Raw genomic sequence first — 16,860 nt, 5'->3', positions numbered from 1 at the left:
AAAACTTTATAATAAATTATTATTTAATTGTTGTCAAAATTTGTTTAAACAAAAAAAATTTCTTTGACGACATTAAACATCGACGCCATTTTTATTTTTTTTCTAACATTTGATTAACACATTAAAAAAAAAAATTTTAACGCGAATCAAATGTTTATTTTAACAATATGATTTTTATTCTATGTCGTCGATGATAGAATTTTCTTCTGCTTTTCACTAAACGTATAGAAATTTCTAGAAAAAAACGTCATTCGATTTATTCGTTTGTTAATTTTTTTTTTTTTTTAATAATCTTTAACAATAAAATCTCCCATTTCGTTTAATTTTAACCAAATAATTTGATTCGAATTAAATAATAATAATAATAATAGTAATGATGATGATGATGATGATGATAATGATGATAATTTTTCCTTTAAAAAAAATAATCATGAAAGGGATAAATTTTTTTTTTAAACGTAAATCTTTTCATTCATTCATTCATTCAATAATTTTTATTTAATTTATCGATTAAATAAGTAATTCGATATTTAAATAATAATAATAATAATTTGATTAGAATTTTTTAAGCAACGAATAATAATAATAATAACGAAAGGATTTTATAAAATTTTTTTTTTTTTTTTTCGGCGGAAGTTACCGATTGGAAATATTTTCTAAAACTTTTTTTTTTTTTTGAATATGAATCGTTTCCATTCCTTTTTTTCTTTTCGTATAGACGATTGCCATTTTTTTTTTTTTTAAATTATAAATAACAAAAAAAAAAAATTTTTTTACCCTTCGTCCGTTTCCCGGATGTTCGGAAAATGGAAAAATCAAAAAAAAAAAATCCATCACCGTCCCGGAAAAGTAAATTTATTAATAATAACGATTCAACCCGATAATACTGGTAGTGGTGGGGATACTAACGAGTTATATTGAATCCCCCATTAATATTATTATTATTATTACTTACGGAGAAAGAAGAAAATTTTTTAATTTTTTATTATAAAGAAAAACTTTTAATTATTTGTTAATACGTCCATGTTTTCCATTTGATTGTATTGTTCAGAATGAAAAAAAAAAAAATTTGATCGTAAAAGTCGGTTCAAGTATTTGTTTAAGTTCAGAAACAAATGGATTCGTTGTAATTTAAATCCTTAAAAGAAAAAAACGTTGCTGATAATAAAAAATCGAACGTCAGACAATTCATACCTTAAACAAAAGGCTGGAGAAAAAAAAAAGAATGGTGGTGGGAGGAGGACGTATAGTGACATAAGCGTTGACAACGTCACCCATTTAAATAACATTGTGTAAATTTGAAGATTACCACACTCTCACAACTGTCAGACAAAACTTTGTAATCCTCAAAACTTCAAAGTGCAATTCGCTGATAGTAAATAAAAAAAAAAAAAAAAGTTCGCAGGACGTTCGGTTTACAAGAGTAAAAAAAAAAAATAAATAAATAAAAAAAAAAGTTTCGTACGTACGTAATCAGATGCGAACATGCGTTCAATATTGAATTTGGCATCGAATTTCCAAGTGCAATTACGTTCGTTTTAGCATGATTAATTTTTAATCATTTCATCTAATAAGAAGTTGGTGAAGGGGCGGGCGGGCGAACGGATGCACGCACGCACAAACACAATGTGAAGGATCCCGACCCTTTCTTTTCAAGGGCAATCTCATTCAATCTTCATCTCCGAACGTACGAACGGGTGTCGACTCGTCCGCGTGTCCGACACGCGTTTTCAAACTTCAATCCCATATTCTTTAATCCTGACATTATCGTGTTTATGTTTATCTTTCAATGGAAAACATTTATTCACTTGAATTAATCGTTTTTTTTTTTTTTCGGTGCCTGGAGAATGACCGCGAACGCTATAGGAAAATTTTTTTTTCCTTTTTTTAACCGGATGACGGGGGTTTTCTCATTAGATAAACAAGGTTTAAATCGTTTTCCGTTTCATATCAAAACATTTAATGGTTTTATCATTAAGCTAATCTTAATCCCGAGGATTTTATTCATTCATCTTACTTTGCCTTATCGATATATAATATATAATATATATAGTTATAAATATACGTATTTACACGACATTTTATATTTATTTATTTATTTATTTTTTTTTTTTTTTGTTTGTGATTCTTGAATGAAAGGGAAACGATTTAATTATTCAATCAATCCTTTCAAGTAATTTTTTTTATCGACCTTTGTGTCACCTCAAAACAAAAAGAAAACCATTTCCACGTTTCGCGACCTGCGAAGGTTATAATTGAACTTGAAAATGGAATCGTAACGAAACAGTTGGGGTTAAAAAAAAATTTAATGAAGAAAAATAAACAAACGAAAAACCATTCAAGACATTAATTTCGACTGGAAAGAAAAAAAAAAGATAAACAAAAATGAAAAATTCCATGATAATAAATCAATCCAATTCCGATCCTTTATAAAGATATAGAATTCAAGGGTAATTCTAATTTGATTCGCCTAATTTAATGAAAGTTTTCCACAGGTGATTATCCCTTTTTAAAAAAAAAAACAAAGTATAAGAATTCAACGAGTGTAAGAGAGAGAGAGAGAGAGAGAGGAGGGACGGGGTGGAAGGAAGAGGGAAAGAAATAAGAAAAAAAAATTTAATGCGATTAATTAAGGGGTTGCAAATTTTTTTTTTTTTTCAAAGTTAGCCAAACTTCCTATCCTATTCAAATTTTAAAATTTCCTTTCATCGAAAAACAAAAAGAACAAAGTTATGACTCAAAAGAGAGGATTTTCTTTCGGTAGGAGATTTTCCAGTTTTCCCCGAACCGACTGACGTGCTCCGATGAACACAACACGCGAGGATGATAACAAAAAAAAAAAAAATTATAGTTTGACAAAGCATAATATATACCGGATATATATTAAATTAATAAATTTGACAAAAAATATTTCCTTCCATGCATATACGAACGAGAGACAAACTCGAGAGTAAATAAAAAAAGAGAGAGAAAAAGAGAGAGAGAGAGAGAAAAAGAAAAGCGAGACGCAAAATCGCGTGTAAAAGATATGAATTACGATTAAAGTATACTTGAAAGCCTAATCAGCTAATGAACGTTTCGAAAGGGGGAGGAGGGGAAAGATTGAAGGAAGGGAGGGGCAGTAGTTTGGGGAGGGGCGGGAGGAAATTCAAATGAGTGAATATACCAGACGACGAAATGGAAAATCTTAACATTGGTTTCCCTTTAAATGTAATTATTCTTATTGGTTTAATTAATCCGGTGGAGAAAATTAACGGGGAAATTAAAATGATTTTCAAATCTGGACCTTAGGCGGTTATTCAACCGTATGCCTCCCCCCCGCTACTCCTTCTTCACTGGAATTAAATCCATCAGTAATATCATCCCATCATCATTTCATTCCATAACAAAAAAAATTCCAAAACGGACGCGGCGCGAAATGACGAAAAAAAAAAAATTTTTTTTGACTTACCTGTTTTGTGACAGAATCGATTAGCCTAACGTAAATATCTTGTTCCTGCCTCGCACCTGGAAAAAAACAAAAACAGAAAAAAACCTTTAATTCCCGAACCTGATGAATTTATTTCTGGAATGATTCCATGTTTTTATAAACAACAACAACAATAACGATTAAAAAACGATTATAATTAAATTGAATTAATGACTTATAGATTATTGAAAGCTTAACGTGGAATTATATTCAAATCCGATTTACAGAAAGAGAGAGAAAGAGAGAGAGAGAGAGTGAGAGAATGAGAAAGAGAGATAGAAAAATGGAAAATTCATTTTCACTTAACTTTAACATCATTTTTTCCAGTAACTTTTTTTTTTAATAAAAAACTTACCATTTGCGTATAAAAGTTGAAGCCTGTATTGAATTCCATTATTTGTTTTTTGACCTTCCGTTTCCTGTTCATAAAAAAAAAAAAACCGTTATTCAATCATTTTTGTTCATTTAATATTAATAAAAAAATTATTTGTTTAAATAAATAAATTATTTATTTATACCTGATCTTTTTCAATAAATCCTATAAAGGCAGTTCTTTCAATTTCTATTGGTTGACCGGCTCTATCGTACAAGGCAATAACAAAATGGAAAAAATTGGATTTTCTCAAATTGCTCGGTGGTTGTTTTTCAAAATGTGCTCTCCCAATACCAATACTAAAAACAAAAATAATTTATTATTATCATCATCATCATCATCATTATCATCACAATAATAAACCGCCTAAAAAAAAAATATTTAAACTCGTTATCGGATTTACAAAAAAAGAAAAAAAAATTTAATAAACTTTTACGAACGATGATGATAATAAAAAAAATAAAAATAATTAACAAATAATTAAAGCGTCGTAAATGGATTGAAATGACGTCACTTCCGGAAAACTCGTACGCATTATTTTTTTTTTAATCGTCATTAAACGTTTTTAAACGAGGAGGCAAAACAAAATTTTTTTTTTCCACCGTAGATTCGTGGTGGTGACATTTTTTGTTTTCCGACGTTTGCGCCATTTTTCGACGGGAAAATAGTAATAATAATAATAATGATAATAATTTGTTGACGATGAATTAGGACACCTTTTTAAAACTACCACCACCACTACTACTGCTACTAATTAAATATATTTAATTTTAAAGTTTGATTCGTTTTACAACACGTTGACGTAAACCTTAAATCAAGTTAACCGTTTTATCCTTTTCCTTCGGGCACCCCCCCGCCACCACCACCACCACCGCCACCCTCACCACCCCCTAATCGTCTCACTTTATCAAAACGATGTTCCTTTCTTTATTGTCATCATTTCCGTCTCGTCATTATTAACAACCACATCATTTCGCTGTCGGATGAATAACAACAACAACAAAATGTCGTCTGCTGCCCCTTTTTCGTTTCCGCCGAAAAAAAAAAAAAAAAATTTTATTTATTTTTTGTGTTACTCCGCAGTAAACTAATAAACATCTGTCACCGTCAGTCATTTTCCTTTTTTTTTTTTTTTTACCTTCTCGCAAACAAATTTATCGTTTCCAGAATTTTTATTATCATCATCATCATCATCATCATCATCATCATCATTATTATTATTATTATTATTATTATTCGAGGAAAAAAAAATTTTAAACGGAGAAAAACATAATTATTGTTTTGACTCGAAGATTTTTTGTTTGTAAAAAAGGTTAAAGGTCGATTTTAAAAACAACATTTTGCTTTTTTCCATTTTAAATAAACGACGTTTGATTTTTCTTTTTTTACACGTCGTGAAAATAGAAAAAAAAAGTAGAAAAATTGTCGTGGTATTTAATAACGGAATTTTTTTTTTTTTTTAAATATTTAAATATTATACATCAACCCTAAACAACAACAACAATAATAATAATGGTGAGAAGAATAAGAAGAAAAATAAGAAATTAAAACCTTTTTTTTTTGTTAAAGAAAAAGAAAAATGGCTGAAAAGGGGTTGTTTCAACTACCCCCAAAATTTTTTTACGGTTATTAATTCTTTTATTTAAAATTCATTGTTAAAATTTTTTATTTTTTAAAATGACTTTTCTTTTTTTTAAAAAAAAAAAAACTATTGATGAAATTATGACTTTGTTGATTTGGTCATCATATTCTTTAAAAGACACTTGTTGTGATGATGATGATTATTATTATTATTATTACGGTTGAGACAAACAAAAGAAAAAAGTAACAAACTTGTGGTTTTGTAAAAAAAAAAAAAGAATTTGACTCGCTTCCGTTATTTATTTGTTTTTCTTTTTGTTCGAATGAATAAAAATCCATTCATGACTTTTTTTTGCAAAAAAAAAAAATGACAAACGATTGTACGTCGACAAACGGTTGTACGTAGACAAACAGTTATTAAAAAAAAAAAAAAAAAAAAGTGTTTGTTTATTCGAAAACAAATTCATTAATAATTTTTATTTAAAGTTTTTTTTTTTTTTTTTAAATAGGTTTTAATATAAAGAGAGATAAATGGATTTAAACCGGAAATGCAATGGTAAAATCAAAAAGGAATAAAAACGTGATCGAGATTTAAAATCCGTTTAACGAAAAAAAAAAAAAAAAAAAGTTTTTCGCGATTGTACGAAACAACAAAATAAAAAAAAAAGGTCGGAAATGGAAGAGAGAGAGAGAGAGATAGAGACGAGTAGACAAGAAAAAAAAAAAAAGAAATCTAATTAGTTTTACCTTTGGGAAACACATGATTTCCGTGTTTTCCAGTGGTTTTCGCCACTTTTTAAAAAAAAAAAAAAGTCTTTCCGAAAAAAAAAACAAACAAACAAAAACGATCGAAATTCAATCTTTTTTTTTACTTTTTTTACTCTAAAATGTTTTTCTTCTGCTTTTTTTTTAGAATGTGCGTCATCATTGCCAATTACCGATAAAAAAAAAAAAAAAAAAAATTTCGGGATTTGGAGAAAAAAAAAAAAAAAAAATTGTACTAAAAACTTAGAAAAACAACAAACTGATCACTTTCATGATTGACACTTTTCTCTCTCTCTCTCTCTCTCTCTCTTTCTCTCTTTTCCCAAAGTCGATTTTTTTTCTTTTTTTTTTTATTTCATTGTTTTCATAGTTTAGTTTTCCCAAACGTTTTCTCTATCTCTCTCTTTTTCTTTTTCAATAAAAAAAAAAAAAAAACAAGAAGCTACTCCCTCATTACTCCCGTCTGTCTGTAAAAACGAACAAACAAAACAAAAAAATGTTTTTCTTTTTTTTCTTTCCAAGAACTTTACAAAAAATTTTTTCAACAAATCGTGAGAACGAAAAAAAAAAAATTTATGAAAAAAATTCCAAAAAAAAAAAAAAGAAAATGTCAGACCTTTTTATGAAAAAAAAAAAAAAATTTTTTTTATTAATTTTAACATTTGATTTTTTTTTTTTTTTTTACGTTTGTTTACCGGAAAAATAATTTTCGTTTACTGATACCACGACATTTTTATTTAATCGTCCCCGTATTTCTTTTTAAATCGTAAATAAATTTCGTACACGTGTAAGAAGAAGAAGAAGAAGAAAAGTAAGAATAATTATGATTTTTTTTTGTTCTTTTTTTCCGTAAACTATTTAAATGTGGATTTTATTTTTATTAAAAATATAATAATAATAATAACAATTCGCGTTACGTCATCATTATCATCGTGACAAAGATTTCAAACCACGTCGTTTTTTTTTTTTTTATAGAAAAAACAAAAATTGAATCGACGGTAAAGAATACAAAATTAGAATACGCCGTCGTCGTTTCGTCGTTTTTTTTTTTTTTTTTTTTTTTGTTTATTAAAAATAATCCGCGAATTTAAATTTACCCGCGCGCGCGTGTTTTTGAAAACTTTCGATAATTTTTTACTAATCTCTCTCTCTCTCTCTTTCTCTCTCTGTTAGAAAAAAAAAAAAAAGAAAAAGGAAATTTTCACTTGTATAATTTTTAAATTAAACAACCTTTTTACCGCGTTTTCAACCCGAAAATACAAGAAGAGTTCAACGATAAAAACATAATTAAATTAACTTTCGGACAGTGGAAGAAGAAAAAGAGAGAAAGAGAGAGAGAGAGAGAGAGAGAGAGACGGGGAATGGGGGGGGGGGAATAAAATAAAATAAAATAGAAAAAAAAAAAAAAAGCTTTCAATTTTCAAAGTCATTTTGTTGACGGGTTAAATTTTCATTGATTTTCATTGTCTGACATCGATAAAACGATTAAAACTCTCCTGGGACAATATATTCGTTACTAAATAAAAACACGAAAAAAAAACAAAATTTTCCTTTTTTTTTCCTTTTTTTTTAATTACACGAAACTGTTACATGTCTGACAGACTCGGTTTGCACACGCACACACGCACCCACACATGATAAAAAAATAATAATAAAATAAAATAAAAATTTTTTACGTTTTTTTTTTTTTTTAATTTGTTTGTTTACTTTTTTTACCAGTATGAAAAATAATCATTCATTCAACGAGAGTAAATATATCGTGTCAATAGATTCATGATCTCGTGTGAATGTATCGTAAAAAAAAAAAAAAAAACCTTATTTATTGCTTCGAGTAAACAATTGTGTTCGAATTATGTTTGTTTCAACTTTGTTTTGAATTATTAAATAATTCAATGCAAAGAAATAAATAAAAAAAATCGAGTTGATGACGTAAGAATAGAAACATAAAAATTAATCCGATGGAAAACCGATAATTTTCTTTTTTACTATTAAAAAAAAATAATAATGATGATGATGATGATGCGTTAATGCCTTTCAAATTTTTTTTATTGTTGTTTTGTTTATGGTATAATTACTAAGGTTTTTTTTTTTTTTTGATAAGGGTTTTATTGATAACAATCAAAAGTTTAAAAGTTCATCGTTCGGGTCATTGATAGATAATGTACTGATTGATAATGGATTCGTAACGGAATTTTTAATTATTATTATCATTATTATTACCTTGTTTGATCCACGACGCTCGGTTGCATCCATGATCGAGCTGCCGCCAATTGAGAACTCGATAAAGGTTCTTCTTTAAGGCTAGTTACGGGTCCTCGTGGTTGATGATGATGGTGATGGTGATGAAGTCCCGCGGCGGCCGCATCTTGGTGATGGTGCAATCCGAACATGAGTCCCCCTGGCCCCATGGCGCGACCAGGCCCTGCCCCGACGCCTGGCGGCGGGTAGAGCTTTCGGCCCCAGACCACAGGATCGAGGTCTACGGGGGCAAAGGCCGCCGGCCACGGGGATGCCGTCGTATAGCCGCGGTCCACTAGCGCACCCTCCCCGTCGGAACGCGTTTTGACAAATTCGGATACCACCGACTCTAAACAATCTATCGCGACTTGATGCGCGAGTTTTCGGCTTTGGTCGAAATTGTTTTTTTGAAATATTAGTTCTCCCAGTTTGTTAATTTTTTTTTTCTATTTATTTATATTATGAAAAATTATCGAAATTTTTCTATTTTTTTTTTTTTTACAATCAATATACGAACCTTTCAAGTACAATCATTTGAGTTTTCACAAAGACAAGGCAGAAAAATGATAATAATATTTTTTTTTTATACTTCACCTGAATTTTTCCCTATTATTTTCTTTTTCACTTATAATTTTAAAATTTTTTTATTATCACACTATATCACTTTTTAAATTGTTTTTTTTTTTATTTATTTAAATGTCAATTTAAAAAAAAAAAAAAAAAACAAAAAATAAAAAAAAAAAAAAAAAAAATATAAAATTTCCGGGAAAACTTGAACTCGAGCGAACGCCGACAAACGCGGGACTAAAGCTTAACCAAAAGCGCGAAAGAAAAACCGGAAAAGTATGCTGAGCCCTCTCTAGTGTTCTACACATTTACTTATTTCCACGTTTTTCATTCTATAAGTTCGCAAAACAAATTTTTAAATTACCCGCGAAAATTCGATAAATTTTTTTTTTTTTCCCCCGATTTTAAAAAACCGTATTTTTTTAATTTTTCGTTTCCCGATTTACAAAAAAAAAATAATAAAATAAAAATAAAAAATTAAATTAAATTAAACTTTTCGAAAAAATTACTATTATTATTATTATTATTATTATTAATCGAAAAAATTACGATTTCTATAAAAATAAAAGTAAAAAACTTTGATAAGAAGTTGCGTTGTTGATATAAATGAATTTCTCATTCGGGAATAAGTATAACCTCGACGGAGACCCCAAAGGTTTGGTATCAAAGGGCCCAAAAAAAAATACTCCCGAGTCGATATATAGTTGTGAGATCAACTATATGAAATCAGTATTGTTGCGACAACATCTACGGTGCCCGACAATTTGACGGTCAGTTCGAACGCACAACGAATACGGGGACTCAAAGAAAAACCTAACAAATTTTTTCATTTTAAAAAACTTTTTCACGCGTAAGTTAAACGTGAGCGAAATTATTCAATTCAATTATATTTCCGACGGGAGAAAATTTCAATCGAGTGTGAGACGTAATGCAAAACAAATCTATGTGAAATACGTTTTGCATTGTAACATATGCCGTTCCTGCACACAATGTAAACAAATACAAAAATGTTATCGTTAGATGAACGTTAACACCATATGTTTTGCGTGAGCGTAATGTTAATTTAAAATAAAATCATCCCTCGATATTTTGTATATATGTAACGTTAGCAAGAGCGAGGAGAAAATCGTTTAGAGAGAGATGAAAATATTTAAAACAAACGTGATAGAAAAAGAAAGAAAAATATTGTTTTTTTTTTCAAAATGTCAAATATGAAAAATAAAGGTGGCTTATAATCAAATCAAAATATATATTAATAAAAAAAAAAAAATTCCCCTGCATTTTTTTCATAAGGATTTTATTACGAATAATTAATTTAATTATTATCGATTTTAATTTTTTTATTAATATTTAATTTATTTTTGTGACTTTTTTTTTTACCTTAAAAACCGCCATTTTTTCGAAAAAAATAATAATAATGACTCGAAGTAAAAGAATTTAATTATTACACGAAAAAAAAATAAAAAAGACGTTGGATAATTCGTAGGTAGGCCTCATGTTTTTTTTTTTTTTTTTTTTTACGTACGTAAATATAAATACATAAATTTATTGATTTAAAAAAAATATTATTAATTAATAATAAATAAATAAAATATCGATAGTCATTAATGACCCATATTCGTAAATTTAAAAAAAAAAAAAAAATTTCCCATGAGTGTTACACCCTTGTGAATGTAGCATCCCATGTGAAATGGTTTTTGAATTTAAACAATATTTTTAAACCACCCCTATTGAAATTTTATTAGCCAATGAGATTAACTTGAAATTTTTTAAACGACCAATAAAAATTTAGAATTTTTCCATTTCTTCCCCTAATTTCTTTTTTTTTTTTTTTTAAAATACACACACACACACACTCACGCGAAAACATGTGTACTCAATATTGATAGAAAATAATAAATTATTATTATTATTATTTATTTATTTAAAAAATTGTATTCATTAATAAAAGTTTACTAAAAAAAAATAAGAGACGATAATTAAATTGTAATTTTAATTTAAATTAAATCGAATTAAACAAAAAAAAAAAAAATAATAAAATAATTTAATTAAAATTTCTGTTTTTATTCTATGAAAAATTAAAAAAAATTTTTTTTTTTTTTTACGTGATCTTATTAATTAATAATATTTAACTATTGATTTTTCAAAATTAAAAAATAATAATAATACGTTAATAATTAATTAATTAATAACCGAATAAATAAATTTAAAAGAGTTAGATATGTGTTTATCATTCTGATAACTATATGTTTACTTAAAAATAAAAAAAATTATTATTCTTATTATTATTATTAATTTAATACATAGAAAAGGGTGAGGGGGTGAATACTTGAGACGTAATTATTATTATTATTATTATTAATTTTTTTTGCGAATAACTTTCCATAACATAAATTTTTTTTGAAAAAATTTTTTATCATTTTATATATATAAATTAAATTATAATTTTTTTATTGATAAGGTTATCATTAAATTTTTTGCTGTTGCTATTGCTGTTGTTCACAAGTTGGGAATATAAAGTTTTTATTTTTTATTTTCCTAATGAAAAATGTAGGGGAAATGTGGGAGTTAAATTTATTTGGGAGACAAATCTACAGTGGCGGTCTCATGTGGCAAATGTTAGAGACAACCAGAAATCGGGATGCTCTCCCGTTGATAAGGTTCCCCGTTCGTTCCTTCGTACGTTCGTATAACGATTTCCGTCAAACGTAACTTCCGATAAATTTTTTTTACGTAAAAAATTTTTTGAAATTCTTTTCATTTTTTTATTATTATTATAATTTTACCGTTAAAGTTTTAAAATTTAATTATGAGAAAACAGGAAAAATTCAATAAATAATAATAATAATAATAATAATAATAATAATAATAATATTTTCGACGCATCCAACATTCAAAAGTTTTGTAAGAAACTTATTAGGGGGGGAAGAAAAAAAAAAATTTTTTTTGTTTATAATAAACAAAATAAAGTCCGCCATTATTTTATTTCGCACGTCGTTAAAAAAAAAAAAAATATAAGGTAACGAAATAATAATAATAATAATAATAATAATAATAATAATAATAATAATAATAATAATAATAATAATAATAATAATAATGTAAAAGAAAGAGTAAATTCAAAATAAATAAAAAAAATTGTGATGGATGAATTTTATTTGTTAAGCGAATGGGAGTTACCAAAGTCTCAACAGCATCCTGCACTTCGCTGCTACGGCCTGATTATGCCCAGACAATCAAATCCCGCGAGACATCATCGACAGCATTTTGAATCTAAGCATTTGGAACTCTTTTCTCTCTTTCTATCTCTTTCTCTCTCTCTCTCTCTTTTCTCGTGAGTTTTACTCTTTTCCATCGTTACTGATTTATCAATCAGAGAAAATTCGAATAATTACCGGTCGGACATTGATAAATGATTGAAAAATGATATAAATACGTTTTGACTTAATGATTTGAAAAACCTTTTTACTTATTCTTACGCGCGAAAGACGACAAATTTCCCTATTGGCTTTTCGTATAAAATCGAAGATATTATTATTATTATTATTATGTTTGTGTGAGACAAAGAAAAAATGAACGTACCTGAAAGTTTCGTAAACGAAAAGAATCTGAAGTAAACGAACAAGCACTTCCGGTTTAAATTAATTTTCCTTTTGAAATAGGGTCAGAGAGGTTTTGCCTGCCGTGTCGTAACAAAACGGTGCAGGCTTCAGCGATTAGCTGTACAACCCGGTCATCATACCCTCTTTGTCCTGAAAGGATCAAAAACAAGAAAATTTTACAATGTTCTTTATCATTTTTATAAGACGGATTAACCGCCGAAACGATAACAAATATTTCACGTTTTTTTTAATTATTTATTATCCGTTTGAAAATTTCATTACGAAGTTTAATAAAACGTTTAAAAATTTTTAAAAATCATTTCGTTACGATTTTTTTTTTCAATTTCCTATTTCGAAACTTTCAAACAATAAATAAATAATTATTATTGTTGTAAACAGCGCAACCTATTGGAATTTTTCTCAACTAATTTTTTTTTAAAATCCCACGTGTTTATTTGTTTTGTTTGTTTGTTTGTTTCTAAACAATCTGCTCCGCCTTATTCTTTGTACCACCCAATTCTTAATCGTTATTCTTCGTCCTTCTTACACCTATTTATTATTTTTTTAAAAAAAAAAAAATGAAAGAGAGAAAAAAACTTGTTTTTATTATAGAATGGAGGCAAAAAAAGAAATGTAAAAAATTAAACTCCACCTTAAAACTCAGCCTACCTGAATTTTTTTCTTTTTTTTTCAAAAAGGGACAAAGGTTTTAAGGTTTACGATGATGAATCGGTGTAAATGATTGGTTAAGAATAAAAATTATTATTATTTTTTTAAAAAAAAACAGCGTGGGAATAGAACAGATACTAACAAACGGTAGAATTTAAATAATTATGTTTAGAAACCACGTGGCCGATAAAGGGATCTGCTACTGTTATCGTCGTTTTTTTTTTAAAAAAGTTCATAAAATTTTTTCATCCATTTATATATGTAATTAAACAGATTTTCGGAGAGGAGGAGGAGGAGGAGGAAGGGGGGAGGGCAATAAAAAATTTTAAAATAAAACAAAATGCGGATAATAATTGTGTCATTGGAGGTCTAGAGTTGGGTTTTGGTTATGGGGGGACGGGAGGGAGATCGTTTGAAAATGTTTTATTTTGTTTCATTTCATTATTATTACTGCCACGAGATATCCCGTAAAAATTTTTACAAACAAAATTATGTGAAAGCATTCCCCCCTCCCCTCTTTTTTGATTGTTTGTTTGTTTGTTTGTTGCATTTTTTTGCATGTGTTTATTATTTAAATTGATGACCATCGTGTGCAATATAGTTAACTCTATTCGCAATTTTGGATAATTTACTGTTTTCACGATGTAAATTATTAGAAAGAGAGAGAAAAAAAAGAGGAAAATGGTTTACAGAGAGAGAGAGAGAGAGAGAGAGAGAGAGAGAGAGAAAATTTTATTGCTCGGCATCATCCGAAAAAAAAAAAAAAAAAAAAAAAAAAACAAATCATTCATTTTTTTTTTTTGTTTGTTTTCATTCCTGTTATTTTATCCAAGGGACTCACATATTCTTTCGCTTAACTGCATTAAACCTGTATATTTTCCTCCTCTTCCTTTAAATTAAAAATGTGACGTAAATGATGAAATTTTCATGTAACTTTAGAGCGCGGCCATGTTTTTTTTTTTTTGGCCATAATGTTTCGCATGAAAAGAAAAAAAGAAAACAAATCGTCCGTGATTAAAAATTTTGATTTTGATTTTTTTTTTATTTGAAAAGGGTTTAATTATCCGTGCAACGACTTTACTTATAAAATAATAATAATAATAATAATAATGAAAAGAAAACACCATACATTGATAAATTTACAAAAGGAAAAATGCGGTTCATTAAAATCATCCCTTTCTCTCTCGACACCTGTCTCTTACTACTACTACCCCTATCGAAAACATAAATCAAAATAAAATAAAGGTTTTTTAAATGAACAGCAGAAGCAGAAGAAACAACCCTTTAATTTCAAACTTTTGATTTTGATTTTTTTTCCTTTTTAAATTTGCAAAAAAGGAACTTTCAGAAGAAAAAGAAAAAAAATTTTGATGATAATTTAATTATTTAAATATCGGATATAATTAAATTTAAAAAATTTTTTACCCTTTTATTGTTCTATCGGGTCAAAATTTTTTTTTTCTTATTCCAATTAAAATAAGATTTAATTAATTACGGAAACGGAAACGAAAAGTTGGAAATTTTTTACGAGTAGAGGATTGCATTATATTTATGAAAAAAAATGGCGGCGATGATGGCAACGACATGTGCGTGCGGTTTTTAAGAGTAAAAAATTAAACATTTGCAATAGAAATAAAAAAAGAAGATACGAAATGAATGAAAATAACATATTGGAGAAGATTTCTATGTCCGACAAAGAAAGAAGATAAGTTTTGATTATATTTATTATTAAATCGCAATCCTTTGTAGCATCGCATAATACGAATTTGATGTAATGCGAATCAACGGTGCGAGACCGAAAAAAAAAGGGAACAATAATATAATGGTTTGGCAAACTTCACTTGGCACCAACAGCAGAATCATACAAACTTTCCCGAATTTTCCTCTTTCCTTTGAATGAATGAATGACCCTTCAATAGTTATCTCATTAATCTTAAATATAAAGTGTTGATTTTTCGAGTGCGCCACTTAATTCAGATTTCAAACAACTTTTCTTTCTTTTTTAGATATTTTTTAACCGATTATAAATTTTTACAAGATAGATAAGACAACAACCAAAAAAAAACCTTTTGTCGAATGGATAATCCCCACATAAAAAAAAAAAAACCGCTCTCGAATGGTTTTTTTTCTGGATAAAACCACCGACGATCATCGAGAGACCTGCGAATACGATTTGACGTTAAGATTTTTAAATAATAATAATAATAATAATAATTCCAGATGTGTATTAGACGTCAAAAAAAAAAATTTTTTCTTTATATAAAATTAAATTATAATTTTACACGTGGTGGTGTGGTGAGGTCATTCGATTGTTGTTACGGTCATTCGAGATAATTTATTATAACCGATCGATCGAACGAACGAACGATCGAAACATCTTGCGAGTATTTTTATTCTATTGACACGACGACTTTTGTTCAACAAAGGACAATGAAATAATTTAGTGTAAATTTTCCAAAAGGATACATTCGAATGAAAAAGGTCACATAATCAAACTCCGAGTATATGATGAAATAGTAAACATTTGGATGAGAATTTTAACGAACCGTGTATACGAAGTATACGAAGGGTTACATCGAATCCCTTTATTATTATTATTATTATTATTATTATTATCGTAGTCAATCGAATATAATAAATTTTACGATTCGTAAAAAAAAATTATATATGTGAGATTCGAACAGAAACGTAAAGATTTTTCTTTAAGAAAAAATAAAAAAAAAAAAAGGAAAAACCCAAAGTGGTTTGAGTGGGCAATTAATCCGCGCGTGCCACACAACAGCTAATAGCTTTTAAATAACGCATAAAAAAAAAGGAATAAATGGTAAAATTTTGAGTGACAGATGATGCGTTCGAAGATTTTTTTTTTTTTTTTTTTATTATCAATGGACAAGATGGGGGATGGACAAGATAACTATTGGAAAGAGTGATGTTATCAAAAAGAAAGGAAGATAATAAAAGAAAATAGGGTAAAAATCTAAATATCAGGTTTCGTTTACTCATGAAAACCCAAATGTTCCTGTATTACGTATATACACATACAATAGATGATAGTTATCCAGTATTTTAAATATTAATGTTTGCTTTGGCAAATAACCCCCGACGGCTGAACTTTTAAACAATTCATGAATTCGAAAACAATATTTAGAACAATGGAAAGAGAAAAATAGAAAAAAAAAATTCGCCTATTTAATAATATTGTGTTACATTAAAAAAAAAAAAAATCCATTCGAGAAAATTAAATTTAAAAAAAAAAAAAAAAAAACTTTTCTTATTTTACGTCCTTCGAAATAATTTTAAAAATTATATACAAAAAGTGTTGTGTGTGTGTAACGGTGATGATGATGATAATAATAATAATAATATTTTTCCGTAGGATATTGATAATTTGTTTGAACTAACAGGTCTCTCTTCTCCTCATCAAAATCGATCTACTTATTTATAATATTTACAATAAATCATTTAGAGAGTTTTATGATAGGGAACGCATGTGTTACATTTTTTTTTTTTTTTTTCCTACAGAATAATATCAAATTAAGGGGGAGGTTTGTAACAATAGAGTTAATCAGAAAAACCATTTTTCCTCCTCAATTATG

The 16,860-nt window shown here is 27.7% G+C and overlaps 1 protein-coding gene across 1 annotated transcript in view; it reads right to left on the bottom strand.

Annotated features, from left to right (window-relative positions):
* Phum_PHUM119360 (transcription factor COE1, putative) overlaps positions 1-10,388 on the bottom strand; it is a gene marked incomplete at both ends in the record, with an annotated part of 38,632 nt that extends 28,244 nt beyond the window's left edge. Inside the window, 6 exons of the mRNA XM_002424165.1 lie at positions 3,452-3,507; positions 3,825-3,888; positions 3,988-4,141; positions 8,409-8,813; positions 9,630-9,709; positions 10,374-10,388. Of these exons, the coding sequence (XP_002424210.1) occupies positions 3,452-3,507; positions 3,825-3,888; positions 3,988-4,141; positions 8,409-8,813; positions 9,630-9,709; positions 10,374-10,388 (774 nt within the window). The remainder of the gene's footprint in view (positions 1-3,451; positions 3,508-3,824; positions 3,889-3,987; positions 4,142-8,408; positions 8,814-9,629; positions 9,710-10,373) is intronic.
* Positions 10,389-16,860: the final 6,472 nt, after the last annotated feature.

This window comes from Pediculus humanus, genomic scaffold (assembly GCF_000006295.1).
Source record: "Pediculus humanus corporis 1103172107467 genomic scaffold, whole genome shotgun sequence".
NCBI lineage: Eukaryota > Metazoa > Arthropoda > Insecta > Psocodea > Pediculidae > Pediculus > Pediculus humanus.
This window is presented reverse-complemented; position numbering and strand designations above follow the sequence as displayed.